General features: G+C 41.3%; 2 protein-coding genes across 2 annotated transcripts in view; one reads left to right on the top strand and one right to left on the bottom strand.

Moving 5' to 3' along the window:
- LOC126263635 (1-acylglycerol-3-phosphate O-acyltransferase ABHD5-like) overlaps window positions 1-20,523 on the top strand; it is a 284,682-nt gene that overhangs the window by 124,819 nt on the left and 139,340 nt on the right. The gene's annotated exons all lie outside the window — the stretch shown is intronic.
- The window catches only part of LOC126263634 (DNA replication licensing factor MCM4), a 48,306-nt gene continuing 47,046 nt past the window's right edge, over window positions 19,264-20,523 (bottom strand). Inside the window, exons 14-15 of the mRNA XM_049960727.1 lie at window positions 19,680-19,890; window positions 19,264-19,587 (exon numbers count right to left, since the gene is read on the bottom strand). Of these exons, the coding sequence (XP_049816684.1) occupies window positions 19,483-19,587; window positions 19,680-19,890 (316 nt within the window). The 3' untranslated portion in view covers window positions 19,264-19,482. The remainder of the gene's footprint in view (window positions 19,588-19,679; window positions 19,891-20,523) is intronic.

The following is a 20,523-nucleotide window of genomic DNA, read 5'->3' as shown; positions in this document are numbered from 1 at the left end:
TAAAAGCACAATTATGCCTTCGTTGTAATCTGAAGTTTGCAACATAGAGGCAATAAGAATTTCATGAAAGTTGTAACTAGCAGCAATTCACATAATTTTTAATGTTTTAGTGTGTTCACCCGCAGTTCAGCAAATTCTTTGGCCAGGCAGTGTTCGGTAATTTGTCAGTTTAATCTGGCAACTCTAGTCGCGCCAGTGTTTTGTAAGCATTCTCCTTTGTAGATAGCATTGTCCTAGGGTCTACCAACCATCCGAACTCTGCCGCCTATTTTGCATACAACTGAGCCTATGTGATAATTTCCTATCCTTAATTTTTTTTTTTTTTTACAACCAGCTATTTGTATTAGTTGACTGAATCCAGTTGTGACTCACTGATATTGTAGCCATAGGATACTACGATATTTCGTTTTGTGAAGTGAAAAATTCTACTTTTCTATATGTTTACCGTTGAACTTACAAATCCAACCGTGGAGGGCGTACAGCTTAACAGTGCCTCCAAACCATCGTTGCCACATGTGAATAAATAAGTAACTGAAAGAAACCCTAGAACCAATCGCATGTTGACATCCAAACTTTTCGATCGTAGCTGAAACTTATCCGCTTAGCCACCGAACCACACACCCACGTGGAGATCTTTAGGACTACTTTTCTTTGAGTTGTCGTTATTCTTTCGTTTGAATCCATACCGATAATGTCAAATCTCAAACGTTATGTACATCGCTGCGAAAGCCTTACGCTGGGGAAAGAATATTTTTTGTGGATGGACAGAAAATATAGTAGAGTGGAAATAACCTTTATTGAGTCATTGCTACTGACAAGGGACGATGAAGATTATCTTGTTGTTGAACACAATTCCAATCAGTTTCTGCATAAGTCCCTGAGTATTAAATTTCCAAGAATACATGACGTCCATCTTTTGTCCGAGAAGTATAAAACGTTCAGATCCATTGACTATTTGATCTTAGTGTGATATTACAATACCGCTTTCATAAGACATGTATGTAAGGTTGGTTGGTTGTTTCGGGGAAGGAGACCAGACAGCGAGGTCATCGGTCTCATCGGATTAGGGAAGGAAGTCGGCCGTGCCCTTTCAGAGGAACCATCCCGGCATTTGCCTGGAGTGATTTAGGGAAATCACGGAAAACCTAAATCAGGATGGCCGGACGCGGGATTGAACCGTCGTCCTCCCGAATGCGAGTCCAGTGTCTAACCACTGCGCCACCTCGCTCGGTCATGTATGTAAGGAATTATTCGCATTTAGTTTTGCTGCAGTATAGCGATAACCACACGCTAATGTTCTCCAGTTATCTATTTACTAAATTAATTACATTAAACTCAGTTATTCTTTATAGCATCTACAAGAAAGAGTATTTGAATCATTTGTGAGGCTCAGCGGCAGGTCATTGATACACAGGATGTATTAAAAATTCATGGGCAAAGTCAGGGGTCTAAAGCCTCACGCCAAAATTACGGAGAAAGGTCATTTAAACGTGTTTGTTTTTGGGCTATTATTGAAATGAGAAGTTACCGATCAAATTCAACCTGTTCAGCTCTTCGGAACATGTTACTGAATGTGTCCCAAGCAATTAGAAGACCAGTCCAACACCCCATTTGATAAAGTTAATACGTCTCCGATAATCGTCCATAAGGACTAACAACTTCAAACCTTTCAGAAAGATTTACGGTGTGTTTACTGCCATCGCAGGGTACGTTTGCGAAAACAGGCTGATCCCATTCCTATCATGTAAGTGTTTTTCATATGTCCTGTTCCGCAAGTTCAATAAATCGTGTGAAATTCATTTTTTATGTGTGCATCCTTCCAGAGCTGCAGTTTATTCTTTTTTGCGTTTCCTTTTATTTTTCTGCTACTAGCTTCGAACATGGCTCATTTTCAAGCGGTACATTTACTGTACCTCTGACGTTATTTATAAACTATAAACTAAAATGACAAAGCGTAATTATGGAATACAAATATGACAAAGCAAAATAATGTCAGTATTCATAAATCACGGTGAACACCCCGTAAATCTACCTCTTGAAAATAATTCATGCTCCAAAACGGTAGCGGAAATATTTCACAAAACGTGAAAAAGAGAGTAAATTGCAGCTTCGATGGAATTCACATACAAAAAATACATTCCATGTAGACAATACGTAGTTCTCCAGAAAATTCCCAAGAGACTTGGGTGAATATTTGATCCACGTTTGCAACTGCAAACAGGATGTTTATTTTACCTTATGCGTTTCCTTTTCTTCATTTAAAAGGTCAACAGTGGTCTGGAATGAAACTCCTTGTTTTTTTGTTCCAGATGTATAAACAGTTAATTACAGTAGATATTGTAGTGTATAAATGTGTTTAAATGAATAAAAAGAACCGTTTATGGTAAAATAAACACGTATTTCTTTAGTGTTTGGGGTGACAGATTAAAAAATCACTATGGCAATACCAATTAATTTCATCCAAGGTTCCAAGAAATTTACGTAATGGAGGATGTGTTATATGCACGTAAGGGAAATAGCAATAACCTCATAAAAATATCTTCAGAAGTGTAAATCATGTGGACTCTCCAGGTAATGTACAGTTTTATTTAGAAGGCAACTGGAAAACGGAAATATTTCTGAAGAGATAGTCGCGATCATCCTTTGATTTGTATAGAAAAGGCAACTGTAGTTGAACCACACCTAAAATAATATTGCTGCCAGTTTCCTATGAAGCATCAAAGATCCAGCCAGTTGGCGTGAAAGAAGGGCGCTTCTAAACGCTTCGCCTACATTGTGGCCGCTTAGACTTCTCGCTCCACACTGCGACACAGCGGAGTGTCGGGTGTGAGGGGGCGAGAGGGTGGAATCTGTGGTTAAGAAAGGCCTTCAACGCCAAGGTGGGTAGATATTTAACTTGAACACCACGCAGCACAAAACTCCTAAATATGCATGTCTTCTGTATATACGAACCAACTGTATACAGCACATATTCTGGATAAAAAATTGAAAAGGCAACAAAAATGAAATGGAATAAACAGGAGATTCGGATCAGCGAGGACAGAATAAACGAGATTCTTGTGGAATTTGGATACAACGAACGTAAAACAATATTTTAGTCTACACCACAACCATAGTTCGCAGAATTGTACTGATGATATAAAGCCAGATGAAGTCTTTATTCACTGCTGAAGTAATTCCGTTTCAGGTTACCACACATGATTGATCGCAGGCATTTGCATATGTTTCTCTCCAGTTCTGATCTATTAATGGCATCGCCAAACAACTGCATTATGACACTTCGTGAATTACACGATTTTGCATTTCCCTACATCTTTAATTTTTGCACAAGTTTGGCGCCAAGACCTGAGCAGATATTTGAGCAGCTATTTTTTTCCCGGTCGAGAGTTTACAGCAGATGTGGGGTTCGAATGGGGAAGATTGAAAGATTTTCCTGCCGACGACACTAGTGATGCACCATAGAAACCGAATACTGTACAGTAGTTTTTGTGTGGTCTTGGAGAACTATGTTCACGGAGATGACGCGAGTTACACTGAACAGTTCTTTTGTTTCGTTCGTTATTATAGTTTGTAAAGATGAAAGTAATAAATAATTTAACGTGAAGATCGTTTTTTTTCTGCAAATTTTGGGAGCTCTCCAACGATCGACTGAACGAGTGACGACACGGTTTTAGCTGCCTCTCTACGAAGTTTACGACGAACTTTTCTGGGCACTGTTTTTCTCGGGGTCAACGGTTTGTGACGTCACACTATACGGCTTGTCTGTCACACTTCGCGAACGCTCAGCTTCGTGCAGGGCCCACGGGAAATCAATATTTAATTGAAATAGTACCCACTAGGAGTCTTAATTTTATCGTGTACTATCGAAAACTTGCATGCATTTAAACCACAGTGAAGAATTATTAAACTCATCGGAAATAGTTATTCGCTTCGCGCCGGAGACGGCTGCCGGCACTCGTAAGACCTACCGTGTTACGTGCTCTGACGTATGCCTCGGTTTTGCTATGGCGAAGTAGAGGCGTGTGATTGCGTGAACGACGGATCTATGACGAGGATTAACATTTTCACGACAATTAGCAATAGCAGAACAACGTATTGAGACATTTTAAACGCTGTGACAAAAGGGTAAATATCTCACGAAATAAAAACTACTGTATGAAACAAAACAACTATTTAGTGTGACTCGCGTCATCTTCGTGAACGAAGTTCTCCACGAACACACAAAAACTACTGTACAGTATTCGGTTTCTTTGGTACGACACTTGTCTCAGGCAGGTAAATCTTTCGATCTTCCCCATCCGAACCCCACATCTGTTGTAAACTCTCGACAGGAAAAAGAAAGTGGTACGCCGAGTTGTAATCCACAACGACAGGTTTATAAACGCATAAGTTTTGTGACTTTCTAAACAGAGCCGTAATTAGTTTGGGGCAACCATCCCAATGCCCGAGATCCCAAGGATTAGGGGCACCTGACTCAACAAGAAAGAAACGAACAGGACACGGAAAAATTGAAATGGAGAAAATAGTACAACGGATGTGTCATGTGAAGTTTTTTCCCTGTATTTATTAAAATAATAAAAATTGGTTTTGGAAATAATCTTGGCATATACATATGCCAATCATTTAGTCAACTTCAGCTAGCACCGTGTGTTCAGGGTGTATACGTACTCGCAAACAAAAGCAAACACTGCGTTAATGATCATAGAAATTGAAATGGTTTAAATTTATTAAGACGTTTAACGAAGATACTCTTAACACTCAGTAACGGAATCCGCCCCTGTTCGTAGCGGATAGAAACAAGTTAATAAGCACAAAATCATACACAGTATTTCGAAATGTATCGAAACAGCTATTCGGTCAGTTACTGCTCCGAGAGGCTTCTCACAGTAAACAATTAATACTTCTTGTGTCAGATCAGGGGGAGGATTCACAATGGCGTAACAGGGCACATACAAATAGCACCCATCGCTACAAATGAAACACAGCATCAAGCAATGACGACAATAGTGCCTACTATTAACTGACCGCCAAAGGTTTAGCGAGAAGAGCCAACATACATTATCTGATCAAAGATACCCAGGATGATAACGAAGCTTTGCCAGCGTCCAGCATGTGCTATACAACTGTCGCTTGTAACAAAGATCTTGGCAAAAAGATATGACGTAGGCCCGCTTTGCTCAGAGATGTAATTTGATCTTGTTTACATGTATTAACGTTTCGCTATCACAGTGTAAATGAATACAGATTGTGTAAAAGTGTGCGAAGTGATGTACCAACTGACCATCAAAATGGAAACAGACAGATGGACACTGACAAAAGCCGCTTATACTGTCGTAGTGAGTACAAAATTAAAATTTGCATCCATATCGACAAATAAACAGTGGTCGTGGCGATAAATTAAAGCGTGTTCCATCTTCTTGTCATAGAGGCCACCCAGCATTATGCTAGAAATAGTGATCAAACTTCCACAAAACCATCTGAACATGAACCTGAAAATGTTCGAAAACCGGTTCATGGAATACTAAACAACTATTCAAAAAAGTGAGTGTTTGCAGTATTATGTACGTGGGATAGGTAAAATAATGTGAACAGTGATAGCAATGGGATGGTTGTGTTTGACGGTCAGCAACGCGGGTAAGACCCGTGTTGCGCTGGACTGCCCGTGTCCAGTACGGACTACGCATCAATGCAGATTGTTTACGTGCACACTTCGTATTTGCATTCAGAGGCCGAGGTCGACGTGCAGTGAAAGAACTAACAGACTTCCAAAGAGGGCAGACTGTGAGGGCCCGACTAGCTGGAGCGTCAGTCATCGTGTAAACGTAATAGTGAGCGCAAACCAAAACTAAAAGACATAAATCAGCGTGCGCTAACACGAATTGTGTCAAAACAACACTAAACTACGGCGACTAAAATGACTGCAGAACAATAGCCATCTTCGAGACCCCGTATCGATCGACACTGTCCGCCGGGAACTCCATAACGCGAATGTTCATGAACGAGCTGCTATACCGAAACAGTGACGACAATCAACGCAAAGAAGTGTAAAACAGGAGCATAAATCCGGGACGGACGAAAACACGTCATATAGTCCGAAAAGTCAACGTTCTCGTTATTTTCAACATCGGGCTCGTTTACGTCTCGAGAACGCCAAAAGAAGCCTACAATCCTGATTGCTTGATTCCAACGGTTAAGCATGGAGGTGGAAGTGTGATGGTGTGGGCAACCCTGTCATGGTTGTCGGCAGCTTGTGGTCCCGCGGTCGCGTTCTCGCTTCCCGGACACGAGGCCCCGGGTTCGATTCCCGGCTGGGTCAGGAATTTTCACCTGCCTCAAGATGACTGGGTGTTTGTGTTGTCATCATTTCATCATCATTCATGAAAGTGGCGTGATTGGACTGAGCAAAGGTTGGGAATTTGTACGGGCGCTGATAACCACGCAGTTGACTGCCCCACAAACCAAACAGCATCATCATCCTATCATGGTATTCTGCTAGTCCCGTGATTACTCGCAAAGGCCGTGTACAGTCAACAATTATGTGAAATTGTAGGTGATCATCTGCACCCCATGATTCAAATATTGTTCCCCAACAGTGATGCCATATTTCAAGATGATAATGCACCCATTCACACAGTCAGGACAATACAATCGTGGTATGAGGAGCACGCAACTGAACTGCACCGTCTTCCCTGTCCAGCACAGTCCATTATAGAACCCTTTTGGGCGGTACTGGAGTGCAGACTCCGGAGCCTCCCTCGTCACTACAGGAGTTAGAAAAGGTTCTGATCGAAGAGTGGCATACCCTTCCACTGGAGGCATGCCAGCATTCCAAGAAGAATCGCAGCTGTATTATGGGTAAATGGGGGTCCAAATAAACTAGTCCCAAGTACGAGGTGCATTCAAGTTCTAAGGCCTCCGATTTTTTTTCTAATTAACTACTCACCCGAAATCGATGAAACTGGCGTTACTTCTCGACGTAATCGCCCTGCAGACGTACACATTTTTCACAACGCTGACGCCATGATTCCATGGCAGCGGCGAAGGCTTCTTTAGGAGTCTGTTTTGACCACTGGAAAATCGCTGAGGTAATAGCAGCACGGCTGGTGAATGTGCGGCCACGGAGAGTGTCTTTCATTATTGGAAAAAGCCAAAAGTCACTAGGAGCCAGGTCAGGTGAGTAGGGAGCATGAGGAATCACTTCAAAGTTGTTATCGCGAAGAAACTGTTGCGTAACGTTAGCTCGATGTGCGGGTGCGTTGTCTTGGTGAAACAGCACTTCCCGGACGTTTTTGTTGCAGTGCAGGAAGGAATTTGTTCTTCAAAACATTTTCGTAGGATGCACCTGTTACCGTAGTGTCCTTTGGAACGCAATGGTAAGGATTACGCCCTCGCTGTCCCAGAACATGGACACCATCATTTTTTCAGCACTGGCAGTTACCCGAAATTTTTTTGGTGGCGGTGAATGTGTGTGCTTCCATTGAGCTGACTGGCGTTTTGTTTCTGGATTGAAAAATGGCATCCACGTCTCATCCATTGTCACAACCGACGAAAAGAAAGTCCCATTCATGCTGTCGTTGCGCGTCAACATTGCTTGGCAATATGCCACACGGGCAGCCATGTGGTCGTCCGTCAGCATTCGTGGCACCCACCTGGATGACACTTTTCGTTTTTTCAGGTCGTCATGCAGGATTGTGTGCACAGAACCCACAGAAATGCCAACTCTGGAGGCGATCTGTTCAACAGTCATTCGGCGATCCCCCAAAACAATTCTCTCCACTTTCTCGATCATGTCGTCAGACCGGCTTGTGCGAGCCCGAGGTTGTTTCGGTTTGTTGTCACACGATGTTCTGCCTTCATTAAACTGTCGCACCCACAAACACACTTTCGACACATCCATAACTCCATCACCACATGTCTCCTTCAACTGTCGATGAATTTCAATTGGTTTCACACCACGCAAATTCAGAAAACGAATGATTGCACGCTGTTCAAGTAAGGAAAACGTCGCCATTTTAAGTATTTAAAACAGTTCTCATTCTCGCCGCTGGCGGTAAAATTCCATCTGCCGTACGGTGTTGCCATCTCTGGGACGTATTGACAATGAACGCGGCCTCATTTTAAAACAACGCGCATGTTTCTATCTCTTTCCAGTCCGGAGAAAAAAAATCGGAGATCTTAGAACTTGAATGTACCTCGTAACTACAGGTGTTCACATTATTTTGCCCATCCCCTGTATTTACATTCAGTTAACAGTCATAGGTTCAAAAATACCCGTTATGGATAAGATTAATCAACAGCCAACAGCTAAACAAAGCCGAGGCAGGCCTAGTATACAAACAGAGGGGGCTGTAGAGTATTGCAGAGTCGTATGAAATAAGCGGAAGGAATAACTCGTGAGTTTCTAAAGTACGAATAGCAGTCCAGCTATCGCAATGACTCTTAGTAGGCAGTTAAAAAGAATGGGGTACGATAGTCGAGCAACTCCTCATAAGCCACAAATTTCTGTAATCAATGATAAGCGAAGCCTCAGAGGTGGTCTAAACAGCGACGCCACAGGAGAGTGGGACTGGAAACGAGTGATGAATCACGCTATATACCCTGTGGAAATCCGGTGGAAGCGCGTGAGTTTGGCGAATGGCTGGAGAACATTACCTACCACCATGTGTAATGCAATCAGTCGAGTACGGAGGTGGTGGTGTTATGGTATGGTTTTTTTCGTGGTTAGGGTGTGCTCCCATTACTGCACTTTAGAAAACGCTGGTACTGCGAACAGTAGCATAATAAGCCGAAAACTATAATTAATCGTATCAGCATGAAAATACACCCTGTCAAACGCCACACTGAAACTATCCCTGTCAGAGTTATACTCGTCATAAAAGCAAAGTGCAGGTACACCCCATATTAATGGCCACTAATAGGTGTCTGATCAAATAGTGTATTAGCAGCTCGAGTTCCAGCAACCTCTACCGATTCAATAGTAGGAAAACGAGAAGCCAAGAAAATTTGAGCACACTATACTGGGATTGAGGATACAAACGGCTCTGCCATAAGAATTACGTGTTTTCATTACACGCAAGCAGAAACAACAAATTCAAGTCGCATTTCATTCCATGTATAAGACACCTACGATTAAAAGGCAAATTAATTTTTCGACAAAAACAGTGTTTCATTCATGAAATTCGTTTAAAATGCGATAGATTTTCTTGAAGGAAAAAAAAATTGTGTGTGTATGGGAAACTTTTGTATCACGACACCACGGTGACACACTCGACTTGTCAAATAATGTCTGTATGAGCGAATACAGAATGTATAATTTGTAGTATTCAGATTTTTCTATAATTGGAATATTTATAAAATCCATGTTCCTCCAACACAAACTGCCTCAAACCTTGTCAAACAGTCTGGGTGATTGGTTTGCGAACTCAAATTATCCTGAATGTAACTGCAGCGTCGAAGATCTGCATATTCATTAACCATACATGCCTGTATCTATTTATGTATGAAAGGTGCAATCTATTTGACCCTGTGTTTTAGGTGCCAAGGTTATCAAAACTTAGTTGTTTATTAGTGGTCTATCTTCTGATTGCTATCGTTGCTCCGTGTTGTTACTGCATGTCACGGTTTTTTGAAGGTTTTACTTACTGGGCATGGGCACATCCATGTTGCTCGCCAGTCACCTCATCTCGAAACTGATGCTACGCAACGGCGTGGTCCCCTGCAGTCACTCCTGTATTGTTGAGAACTCTGTCGCGTAGTGGTATGTTGCTTGCTCTAATAGGATACGCGGAAAATAATAACCGCACAATGAAGGAAACTATCCAGCGATAATAGAAGGGCGTAACTGGACTGGGACGACCGCACAGTGCCCCAGAAGATAAGTTGCCTCTGGCATTTAAGAAAGATTAAGAAAGAAGACGAAAAATAGTGAAAAATTAAAATCGGAGGTAGAAGTGTAAAAATGTAATAAAATCGATCGGTCAAGGAAAGTCTTTCGCTTTGTTAAAATAACCAAAGGATTGTTTTGAAAATCATTTGAATGTGCGAGTCACTGACCTCCTTTGTCGACGTCAATTATCATTGGTCGAAGTAGAGAGGATATAAAATGTAGACTGGCAATGGCGAGGAAAGCGTTTCTGAAGAAGAAAAATTTGTTAACAATGAGTATAGATTTAAGTGTCAGGAAGTCGTTTCTGAAAGTATTTGTATGGAGTGTAGCCATGTATGGAAGTGAAACATGGACGATAACTAGTTTGGACAAGAAGAGAATAGAAGCTTTCGAAATGTGGTGCTACAGAAGAATGCTTAAGATTAGATGGGTAGATCACATAACTAATGAGGAGGTATTGAATAGAATTGGGGAGGAGTTTGTGGCACAACTTGACCAGAAGAAGGGATCGGTTGGTAGTACATGTTCTGAAGCATCAAGGGATCACCAATTTAGTACTGGAGGGCAGCGTGGAGGGTAAAATTCGTAGAGGGAGACCAAGACATGAATACACTAAGCAGATTCAGAAGGATGTAGGCTGCAGTAGGTACTGGGAGATGAAGAAACTTGCACAGGATAGAGTAGCATGGAGAGCTGCGTCAAAACAGTCTCAGGACTGAAGACAACAACAACACTAGGATACGAACATCAGTTACTTGAGTATATAGAAGGTAAATGTAAGCAAGTGAACTGTCCAAGACTGACGGAGCATCCTTCACGAGTGACACATACAAAGAGGTGCAAAGCAAAATGAAGCTTAAAGGTGCTGTAGAGACTAGCCAAGAAAGGGCACTGTATTTAGAAACGGATCATAACCTCAACAAATTTTTTTGGTCACAGTAGTCTCCAGTGGTACGATTTAAAAACTTGTTTCGAGAACATTGAATAATGCTAATGACAGACGAGAAACCACCTGTGCACTTAGAGATTCATTGACGTTCTTCAGTCCATAACAAAAACAGTGTGGCGCACGAAATGTGTTACCAATTGTTTCTTTCACAATTAACGACGCACATTACATATCCCACGGGGATCTCTACAGCAGTACCAGCAGAGCTTGGAAAAACAAATGAGTTACGAAATGACGTGTATTTCACCATACTGCCGCTAGGAGACTATATAGTAAGCAGCAATGGCTGACAATGGAAGCCTGACGACACAGCAACGATCGGCAATTGTGTTACTTTTTCATGAAACGAAAAGCCTTGTTGTGACTCAGAGGCGTTTTCTACAACAGTTTAACACACGATGGGTCACTTGAAAGAAGACCATCCACAGGTAGTACGATAAATTTGTACAGGAAGGAACAGTATTGTAAGCGAATCGACCTCGGCCTAAGCCTGTTTGTTCGCCGGAGAATATTGAAGCGGTACGAGTTGCTGTACAGAGAAGTTCCGGGAAATCGTGTAGAAAAGCAGCAGCGCAACTCGGAATATCCAGACGCTCCGTTCAACGCATTCTTAAAAGTGACCTCCATATGTACCCATACAAGATACCTGTGCACAGCTCACTGAAGAACACAAGCAGCAGAGACTACTGTTTGCTCAGTGGGCGGAGGATAGGGAAGAAACTCTCAAAAACGTTTGGTTTTCAGACGAGGCGCATTTTCATTTAGACTGTGTGGTTAACAAACAAAATGTACGCTTTTGGGCCACTGAAAACCCACAAGTGCTTCATGAACGACAACATTATGCTCCGAGGATTACAGTGTGGGCAGCAATTTCCAGTCACGGACTTATTGGACCCTTTTTCTTTCAAGAAACTGAACAGCGAACGTTATTTGAGCATGCTTCGCAATAGCTTTATTCCACAGCTTCTTGCTACTGCCTTGCCCTTCAACAAGCAGTGGTTAATGCAGGATGGAGCAAGGCCAGATACTGCAAACTCTGTGTTGGAGTTTTTACGCGAGCTTTTCGACATGTGGATCATTTCACTCAGGTTTCCAGATCGCTTCAATGACGGACAAAATTGCCCCCCCCCCCCCAATAGTCCCGACCTCAATCCATGTGACTTTTTTCTTTGGGGGTACCTAAAGGAAAAATTTTCCTGAAACGTCCACGTGATTTAATGGAGCTCAGAAGCCATATTCTTCAAGCTTGCAGTGAAATTACGAAGACATGTGCCATAGGGTAATCACTAACTTCAGTGTTCGTTTGAAGGAAGTTAGAAAATGAAATGGTGGACATATTGAGCAGATTGTATTGACAATAAAGTTTATATTCAAAAACAAAATGGTAACACATTTCGTGCGCCACGCTGTATAATACGCAAGAGTAAGAAATGCAATGAAATGAAGCAACAGGTCTTAAAAACATAAACTTACCCTTTCCGGCTAAAAGTAAACTACTGTAAACAATTAATACACTGCCTAAAGCCTCTCAGTTTGCAAGTATGGACGTTGCGACTGTATTTAACTTCTTAGGAACGGCACTGTCAGAAAAAAGGGTGAGAGAATAAGAGTTTAACGACCCGTGGAAGACGACATTATTAGACACAGGTCGCAGGATGGGTAAAGAAACGGGCAGTATCATTTTTAAAGGAATCATCCCGGTTTTTGCTTCAAAAGATTTAGGGGATATTCACGGAAAACCTCAACCAGGATGGGAAGTCGGGGATTTGAATCGCCGGCCTCCAAGCTGAGAGTCAAGTGTGTCTGAACCACTGCGCCTTATCGCTTGGTTGCTGTCAGAAATACCTAGCATCAAAGGATTATACGACAAACTACCTGACGAAACTTCCAATACCTGTGAAAGATGGGCCATATTACATAGCAAACCAATTAAAGCGGCAGAGAAGCTCTTCGACGATGTTTCCAAAGATGAGATGCCCGTAAAAGGGCTTAAAATAACAGTTTCATCCAGTGTTGACAATATTTATTCGCAACTGTCTACCTGTTATAAGGAACGAAGCACGTTATGGATGCATAAGTGGTAATAATGTTTTTTTTAATCTACCGCCTGTGACGAAGATCTAAAAAATGAAGCACCTACTGTTTCCAGAACGGCTAATATTGATAAGAACTTTATGTAGTGCCGTCTGAATGTATCTAACAGAACTCACGGCTGCTGCAAAACCTGTACGTTCTTTTTCCAAGCTAAAAACATAATTAGAAAGTACTCACGTTCCACAGTGAGGCAGGACTCGTTGTCTGGTTTGGAAATACTATCAGTGGAATAAAGGTGGCTCGAATGGAAACAGATTTGTTTGACTGGCGAGCGAGTGTAACAGAAGTGTTAGAAAATTTTAAGTGGTGGTGTTGTAGCTAAGAACTGAAGAACGTGCTTCTAAAAATTCAAGAGTCATGTTTTACTCTAGAAACTGCGAATGTTCCTTAGTCCCCTAGTTCTCTACGCATCCATGCCGCAGCGATCATAAAGATAAAATTATGGAAATAACAGTTTTCACAGAAGGATTCATTTTTCCAGTGATTCGCATAGAACAAATGTAGATGTATAACTTACATAAAAAATGAAAGCGCACAAAATTCATATTTTTTGTAAAATAACACTATTTTGCACCCACAATCACAAGGAAAAGTCATTTTAGTAATACAAGAAGCAAACACAAGCATTGCACAAAAATCTGAAAACGGAGAAATGTATGCTTGAACGTACTGCCCAGTCACATTAATGTGACCACCTGCTGAGAGCCTGAATGACCACCTTCTGCAGTGCGCGGGCCGCTGCAGTACTTATGTTACTCATGTTCTGGAAAGTACCCACAGAGGTGTGCAGCCCAGCCGACTCCAGGGCCGTGGCCAGTTGCGATAGGTCTCTCAGCTGAGGATCCGTGAAGCGTACAGCCCGATCGAGTGGGTACCACAGTTTCTCGGATGGGTTTATTTAAATCTGGGGAGTTTGGTGGCCAGGGGTGTGCGATAAATCCAACCTGGTGCTCTTCGAACCGCGCACCCACATTACGAATTGTGTGACACATTGCACTGTCCTGCTGGCAGATGCCATCGAGCCGAAGAAAAACCGAACTGCATGCTGAGGTGGACATGGTCCCCAAGGATAGATGCATACTCGTGTTGATCCACTGTGCCTTCCAGAATGACGAGATCATCTGTGATTGAAACGTCAACATTCCCCAAACCGTAACGCATTGAAGGCTGTTTGCTTTTAGACGTTTCACGCCATACACGGCAACAGCCATCAGTCCGATGGTGCATAAAACATAATTTGTCCCAAAAGCCAACATGTTGTCACTCAACAGACGTCCAGCTGCGGTACTGGTGTGCAAATTCCAACCTCCGTCGCCAATGGACAGCACTCGGCAAGGGGCATGAACCAAGCGCCCGCTGCGCAGGCCCTTATGCAGCAACAACCGTTGAGGAGACACAGTTGGTAGCCCCTTGGTTCACTTGGGCAGTCAGTTCCACGTTGTTCGTGTGTTACACTTTAAGATACATCACACTAATATCCCATAAAACTTAAAATAATGACATAAATGTCTGGTCTTCCGGGCTTGAAATACTTCCTAAGTACCTGGTCCTCAAAGTGTTAAGTTTTAAATGAGAGTCAAACGCTCAGTGATTTAAGAAGAAATTCATCGCACATTCTTACATGTAAGATAATTCATCTTGTGTAAAAGGCATTTTACTTTGCACATAAAACTTTTCCAACTACCATTCGCAATATTTTCCCATGACCTGTAACAAATAGGTTTGTTTCAGCAGTTGCCAGAGAATGGGCATTACTACGTGTACACAGCTATGACTACGTATGAAGCCCACATGTTCATACGCATACAGCATTAAGAGCTCTTACATTACCTCATAAAAGAAACAGGACACTGGAAAATATTCCTAGAGCATTGGAATTTCACAAACCACACTATAGTGCGTAGTTTGGCTTGAAGTGCAGATCCGTATGTCCAGATTCACAAAGTAGGTTCCAACCTGATTTTAACCTTTTCGGTGTGGGTTTCAGGATGCAAATTTTCTTGGAGTACCAGTACTGTATCATTTCATGTTTGATTCTTTTATTATGATATAATGCTATACATAACAGAAGACAAAACCGTGTACTTGAAATTCAGCAATCAGTTGAAACTAGCCAACAATGCAGTATGAAACACTTCGCTTCAAGTAAATTGACTGCCTCTGCGGAAAAAGATTAATGAAAGACAAATTTCTTGAGGAAACCAACAAAAAGACGCTAACGGAAGTGCCAAAAGAGTTGAAATTGTGTGTTTTAATTCACTTGATAGCTCCCAACCACAGAGATCAATAGTTTTCATTTGATGTGAGATCTGTAAACCAAGAAGGAACAGCAAAAATCATTAAACATAAACATGGGTCACGCGGAGACTACCCCCTCCCCACAACTCAGACTGCTCTGCACATGCGCAAATTTGACAGCATGGGTGCAATGCGAAATTTTTTTTGGATAGTGTCATGGTACTTGTCGCTACTGCTGATACAGCTAACAGCCACACTGGAAGTACCCAGAAGCGGGAGAAGCATACGTGACTCAACTGCACAAGTCCGTTGGCAATGAACCTAACGTGAACCGTTATGATGCCACGCTCATCAGAAGCAGTCTGTACTTTGTTGTTATGAGGTACTGCATAGTCTTCGCCCTAAAGCCTTCGACACATTTTGCTGTTTGCAGATGCTTGTGTGTGCACGGTGTTTTATTGTTGTTAATGGCGCATTTCCTCTGGAACATAAAAGTCTTATTTATTTATTCCTTTCGTTTATGTTTTATTGCTGCAGTATTATCCTGCAGTAGTGGGATACACTAAAATTGTTTGTTAGAATATGAGTACTTACCAGCCAAAATTACAAAAATTCAACTGAAAACTAAAACAATGAAAAATTCCCAGAATTCTAAAAAATTTCCACGTTTTTCCCGGGGCGTATACACTGTGGAGATAAGAGCCGCTAACATGTAGAAGGCCCTGATGACAGCCACCAGAAGAGAGAGAAATTGTTGGCAAACACTTCCAGAACCAAGTTTACCAAATATGGTTTGGAAAGCAGCTTTTATGTGTTACACAGTGTGGGTAAAACTAACACCCTTCTAGAAGATAGAAGCTACTCAAAGCTTTCCAGAAACAAAATCTATCTCCAGCAATAAAAAGTTTCCTAGGACTAACAGGATGCTTAAGGAAGTTTATCTCCTATTACACTACAATTGTCGAACACCCGAGCAATTTGTGGGGGAATAATAAGAAATATATTCTTGGGTATTCCCCAATATGAGTTAGCTATTTCCGACTTCCACAGCCCTCTTATTGTTCCAGTCATTCAGTCTTCGATTACTAAATGTACGTATTTTTCCCTTCTCACCACTGGCTTTCATCCCTTTCTTCTTTCAAGTGGTTCCCAGTTTAAAAAGTTCCTTCTACCTATGGTTAGGCATTCTCTATGCATTCCCATACCACTAAAGCAATCAAATCTCCACTGTTTTTGTTATGAAGCAAGTTATTTCCATTCTTCTCTGTACTACCTGCTTTTGTTATCATATCTGGCAACATTAACTGCAGAAACCCTCTCATATAGCCCATTGCCATTGTCCTAATTTTGTTCCCAACTTTCCTTCTTTGAGGCCACATCTAAGCTGCATATAGAACTGTGTCCTCACCATACAATGAAACCAGAAATTTAAGTTTGAACAAAAGCAATTATCACACTCAAAGATATCATTTCATCTGGTCTAGTTTTAAAAATCTACAGAAAAAATACAAATTCAGTCAAATATGGCTTTGGAACTGTTACTACAAAAATCTCCAGATAAGTTACTTTTATTCTCTTAAATGGGTAAAGCAATAATACCTTCAGAAAAAAAACATGTTAGCTTCAACTGAGGTTTGAAGAAAGCTGTGTACAGAGCTGGTGGTCTTGCAGCAATAAAACGAACACAAACTAAGGCAAAACTAAACCTGAAAACCAAGAACTTGATTTCTACCAAGTTAAAAAATAAAACTAATGACTTATACGATTTTTGCCAAAAAGTTGTTAAGAACAAGGATCCCAGGAAAATAACACCATTCTGCATTTATGCAACCTTGTCCCAGTGGCTATTAATCATCCAAGTTTGAGAATGGTCAAAATGGCTGAATGTGGGATTCGAATGAATTTAAAAGTATTTTTGCTGACAAGACCAGTGAACACCAGAGATGCCAAATAGTGCAGAATAATTTGTGTGTTCTTGGAGAAACTATGTTCACAGAGCACACACGAGATGCACTGCATCATTCTTCTACAATTTGTAATGGTAAAAATAACAAAATAGTTTATATGAAAGTTGGTTCAACTTTTCTTACGCAGACAACTGCATTATCTACAAAATTTCTGAACTTCCTATTATTTCAATACACCTTATTGAAGTATTAAGTACATAGTGGTAGTCGTACCAATTCTCTGGGCTCATCAGACATTATTTATCAGAGCAGGGTATTTGTCTGAATAAGACATTGATATTGGGCTTAGAGGCTAAACGTCAGGCTGCAAAGCAAGTGACTAGTCCATAAGTAATGTGAGGTCACGAATGAGGAAACTGCAAAGTACCGTCCACATATGAAAAAAGTTGTTTAATAGTTCGTATATTAACTTCATCTGAATTGGTGAGGGCGGGAGATAGGGAGGGGATAGGGGGAGAGGGAGGGGGAAGGGAGGGAGAGGGAGGGGGAGGGAGGGAGAGGGGGAGAGAGGGAGGGGGAGAGAGAGAGAGGGAGGGGGAGAGAGAGAGAGGGGGGGAGGGAGGGAGGGGGAGAGAGAGGGGGGGAGGGAGGGAGGGGGAGAGAGAGAGGGGGAGGGAGGGAGGGAGGGGGAGAGAGAGAGAGAGAGAGAGAGAGAGAGAGAGAGAGAGAGAGAGAGAGATTACCTAGAAAATTTTGCATGTTGAATGGAAAAGAAAAAGAGTTTTTAGTAACATGCAGTTTTAAGTATGTGAAATTGTCAGCACATGTATTGTTCCTGGATGGAAAAACTTCACTAAAATTATGGGATGGCAAGACTCTACAATGAAGGTCTATGTTGATCCATTATGGATGTGGGACAACAGCTGGTCAAACATTTTAAAATAAATTTGCCAAACAGCTGTGCAAATTGAGAAGTTATTTTATTTTCACTACCAGTTTTGGCAACTCAATATGCGATCTTCAGGCCCCATATGCACCTCTAAAAAAATTATCAATATTGACATACTGAAGCAACCTGTTTCTTGGAGTCATGACTTATCTACTGCTTCCTTTAGAGGCTTGACTAAAACTCCCAAGCTGTAATCAGGTCTTCAAAGGAAGCACTCGAGAATTCAAGAAATGCAGAAACAGATGCTCCCAGTATGCCAATATTGATGGTTTTTGAGAGGTGCACATGGGCCTGAAGAGGGCATATTGAATTGCCGAAACTGGTAGCAAAAATGAAGTAACTTCTCAATCTGCACAGCTGTTTGGCAAATTTCTTTCTTAAAAAGCACAATGAAATGTTAAGAATGCTTCTACCTCTACTCCAAAATGTGCTAAAGTTTTGTGAAGCCATCTGTTTATTTCAAGGAGCAGGATGGAAAGAGGGTGATCAAAATCTACCCCAATCAATAAACAATAATACCACAGTAGAAGAAAGTTCTCCCCCCCCCCCCCCGCCCCAAACCTCTTTGAGACCCGTCAGCTGTCCTTCCTATTGAGCTGCTAATCAGCTGGAAATAAAATATTCTGTATATATAACAACAGTCTTTTAGATAATGAATTCCATCCACAAGCCCTGGGTGGTCCATTGGCACCGACTGACAGCCCTTTCATCTCCCACCAGTGGCATCATCGAATGTTGTATGAAGGGGCATGGGGTCAGCACACAGATCCCCCAGCCTTTGTCAGTTTTTGTGACCCGAAGCCATTACTGCACAGTCAGGTAGCTGCTCAATTGGCATCATGAGGCTGAGTGTACCTCATTTCAGTCCTCCCACCAAGGAAAAATTAATGACAGTACCTGGAATCAAACACGGGTCCTCTGCATGGCCTCCTGTCATGCTGGCAACACAGCTACAGACATGAACGTTTTACATAATGAATCATTAAAAAATTAAATTGTTACATAGACAAGGTGTAATTACTAATTTGTTTTTCTAACACATTTGGTCCATGCATAGTCTCAGAATGGAATAAAACAATTAAGCAACATTATACGTAACATTAGTGCTATGGCTGAATTCTGATCCTCAATCATAACACTAATTGAATTAAACAGGTTCTCTATGTGGCTCATGAAATACGCAGACAGATATTAGATAACCAGCTGACATTTAATTCATTTGAAATTACTACAACACAGCAACATATAAGAGCGTGGAAAGCATTTAAAGTAGAATTTTTCTTGGGTTATAATGTAATTAATGCAATTAAAATGTAACAATTATTTATAGTTTTACAATTATTGTGCATACTTCGCAACTCATTAACAAGGAATTAAAATATGTCCACATAATATACAGTGTGAAACTGACAGTGTAAAAAGGACAAATGAAAAATTAACTTTACGAGGCACCCCAAAACTAGCTAAGAACATTCAGTCTGATCATATTTTTTGCAACCACATTGACGACACCATCGTCCTGCAAGTCCTTCAGCGCATCTTCAAACATTTCTCGTGTTATCATCTGCAACAAAAGTATGGCAACAAGTTATATATATCTTTTGTGATTATTAGTGAGCAAATTAACTAGGGGACAAACTAGATTTCTTCACTCACCAGTTCAGAGCTATCTTTGAATTCACTGAAAGTCTTCTGGTAGTTCAAACTTGTAACTTTGCCCTTAGCACTAATTAATTTAGCTAAAGCTTGCTTCACTTCAAGGCGACGCTTACGGCCAGCTGTACTAATGCCTGTAGTCAAGATGCTTACATCAATCTTGCCAGATAGTGGGTCTGTTGCTGACTGCTTCAAAGCCTCTCTGTGTAGCCTGGAGGAAAATAGAAACACTTAAGTTTACACATTATGTTACATCAGAAACACTTCAAATTTTGTTGCAGAATCATGATCTATTTCTGTTTTTAGTATAAACAAAAATATTGATCTGTTTCTTAGTAAACAAACTTTTTTTTTGGTAACAAATTGAAGTAGTAGGTCTAACTGTCCATTTGATAGAATTGTCCCAAAATATTTTAGTGCAGTGAAGCTATGATTATTGATGGACCATCTTTCGTATGATTACACTGAATGCCCAAAAGTCAACAAATTTGTATTTTTACCCATTGTCAGAGATGTGACTGATTCACTTTGGTCTTGTATAAGAAAAGAACATCAGCCTTCTCACAGACAGCCAAGAAGTTCTAATTACATATGTGTGAATGTAAGTGGCACACAGTAGCTACTGAAACTGCAGCTGTGACTCTCATATTTGAACGCAAGCAACAAAATTTGACCAGAACCTCCTTATGCAAAACTTGTGCTTTCAGTGATAGGGCATGTGGCAGCAAGCATTATTAAGACTGGTCTCAAAGCCAATTTCAAACAAAGGCCGTCACACCAAGATCTCTTTAAAAACTACAGTGCTTCACTATTGGAGGGGACTTGTTCTTATCTATTCTTTACC

This window comes from Schistocerca nitens, chromosome 6 (genome assembly GCF_023898315.1).
Source record: "Schistocerca nitens isolate TAMUIC-IGC-003100 chromosome 6, iqSchNite1.1, whole genome shotgun sequence".
Lineage (NCBI taxonomy): Eukaryota > Metazoa > Arthropoda > Insecta > Orthoptera > Acrididae > Schistocerca > Schistocerca nitens.
This window is presented reverse-complemented; position numbering and strand designations above follow the sequence as displayed.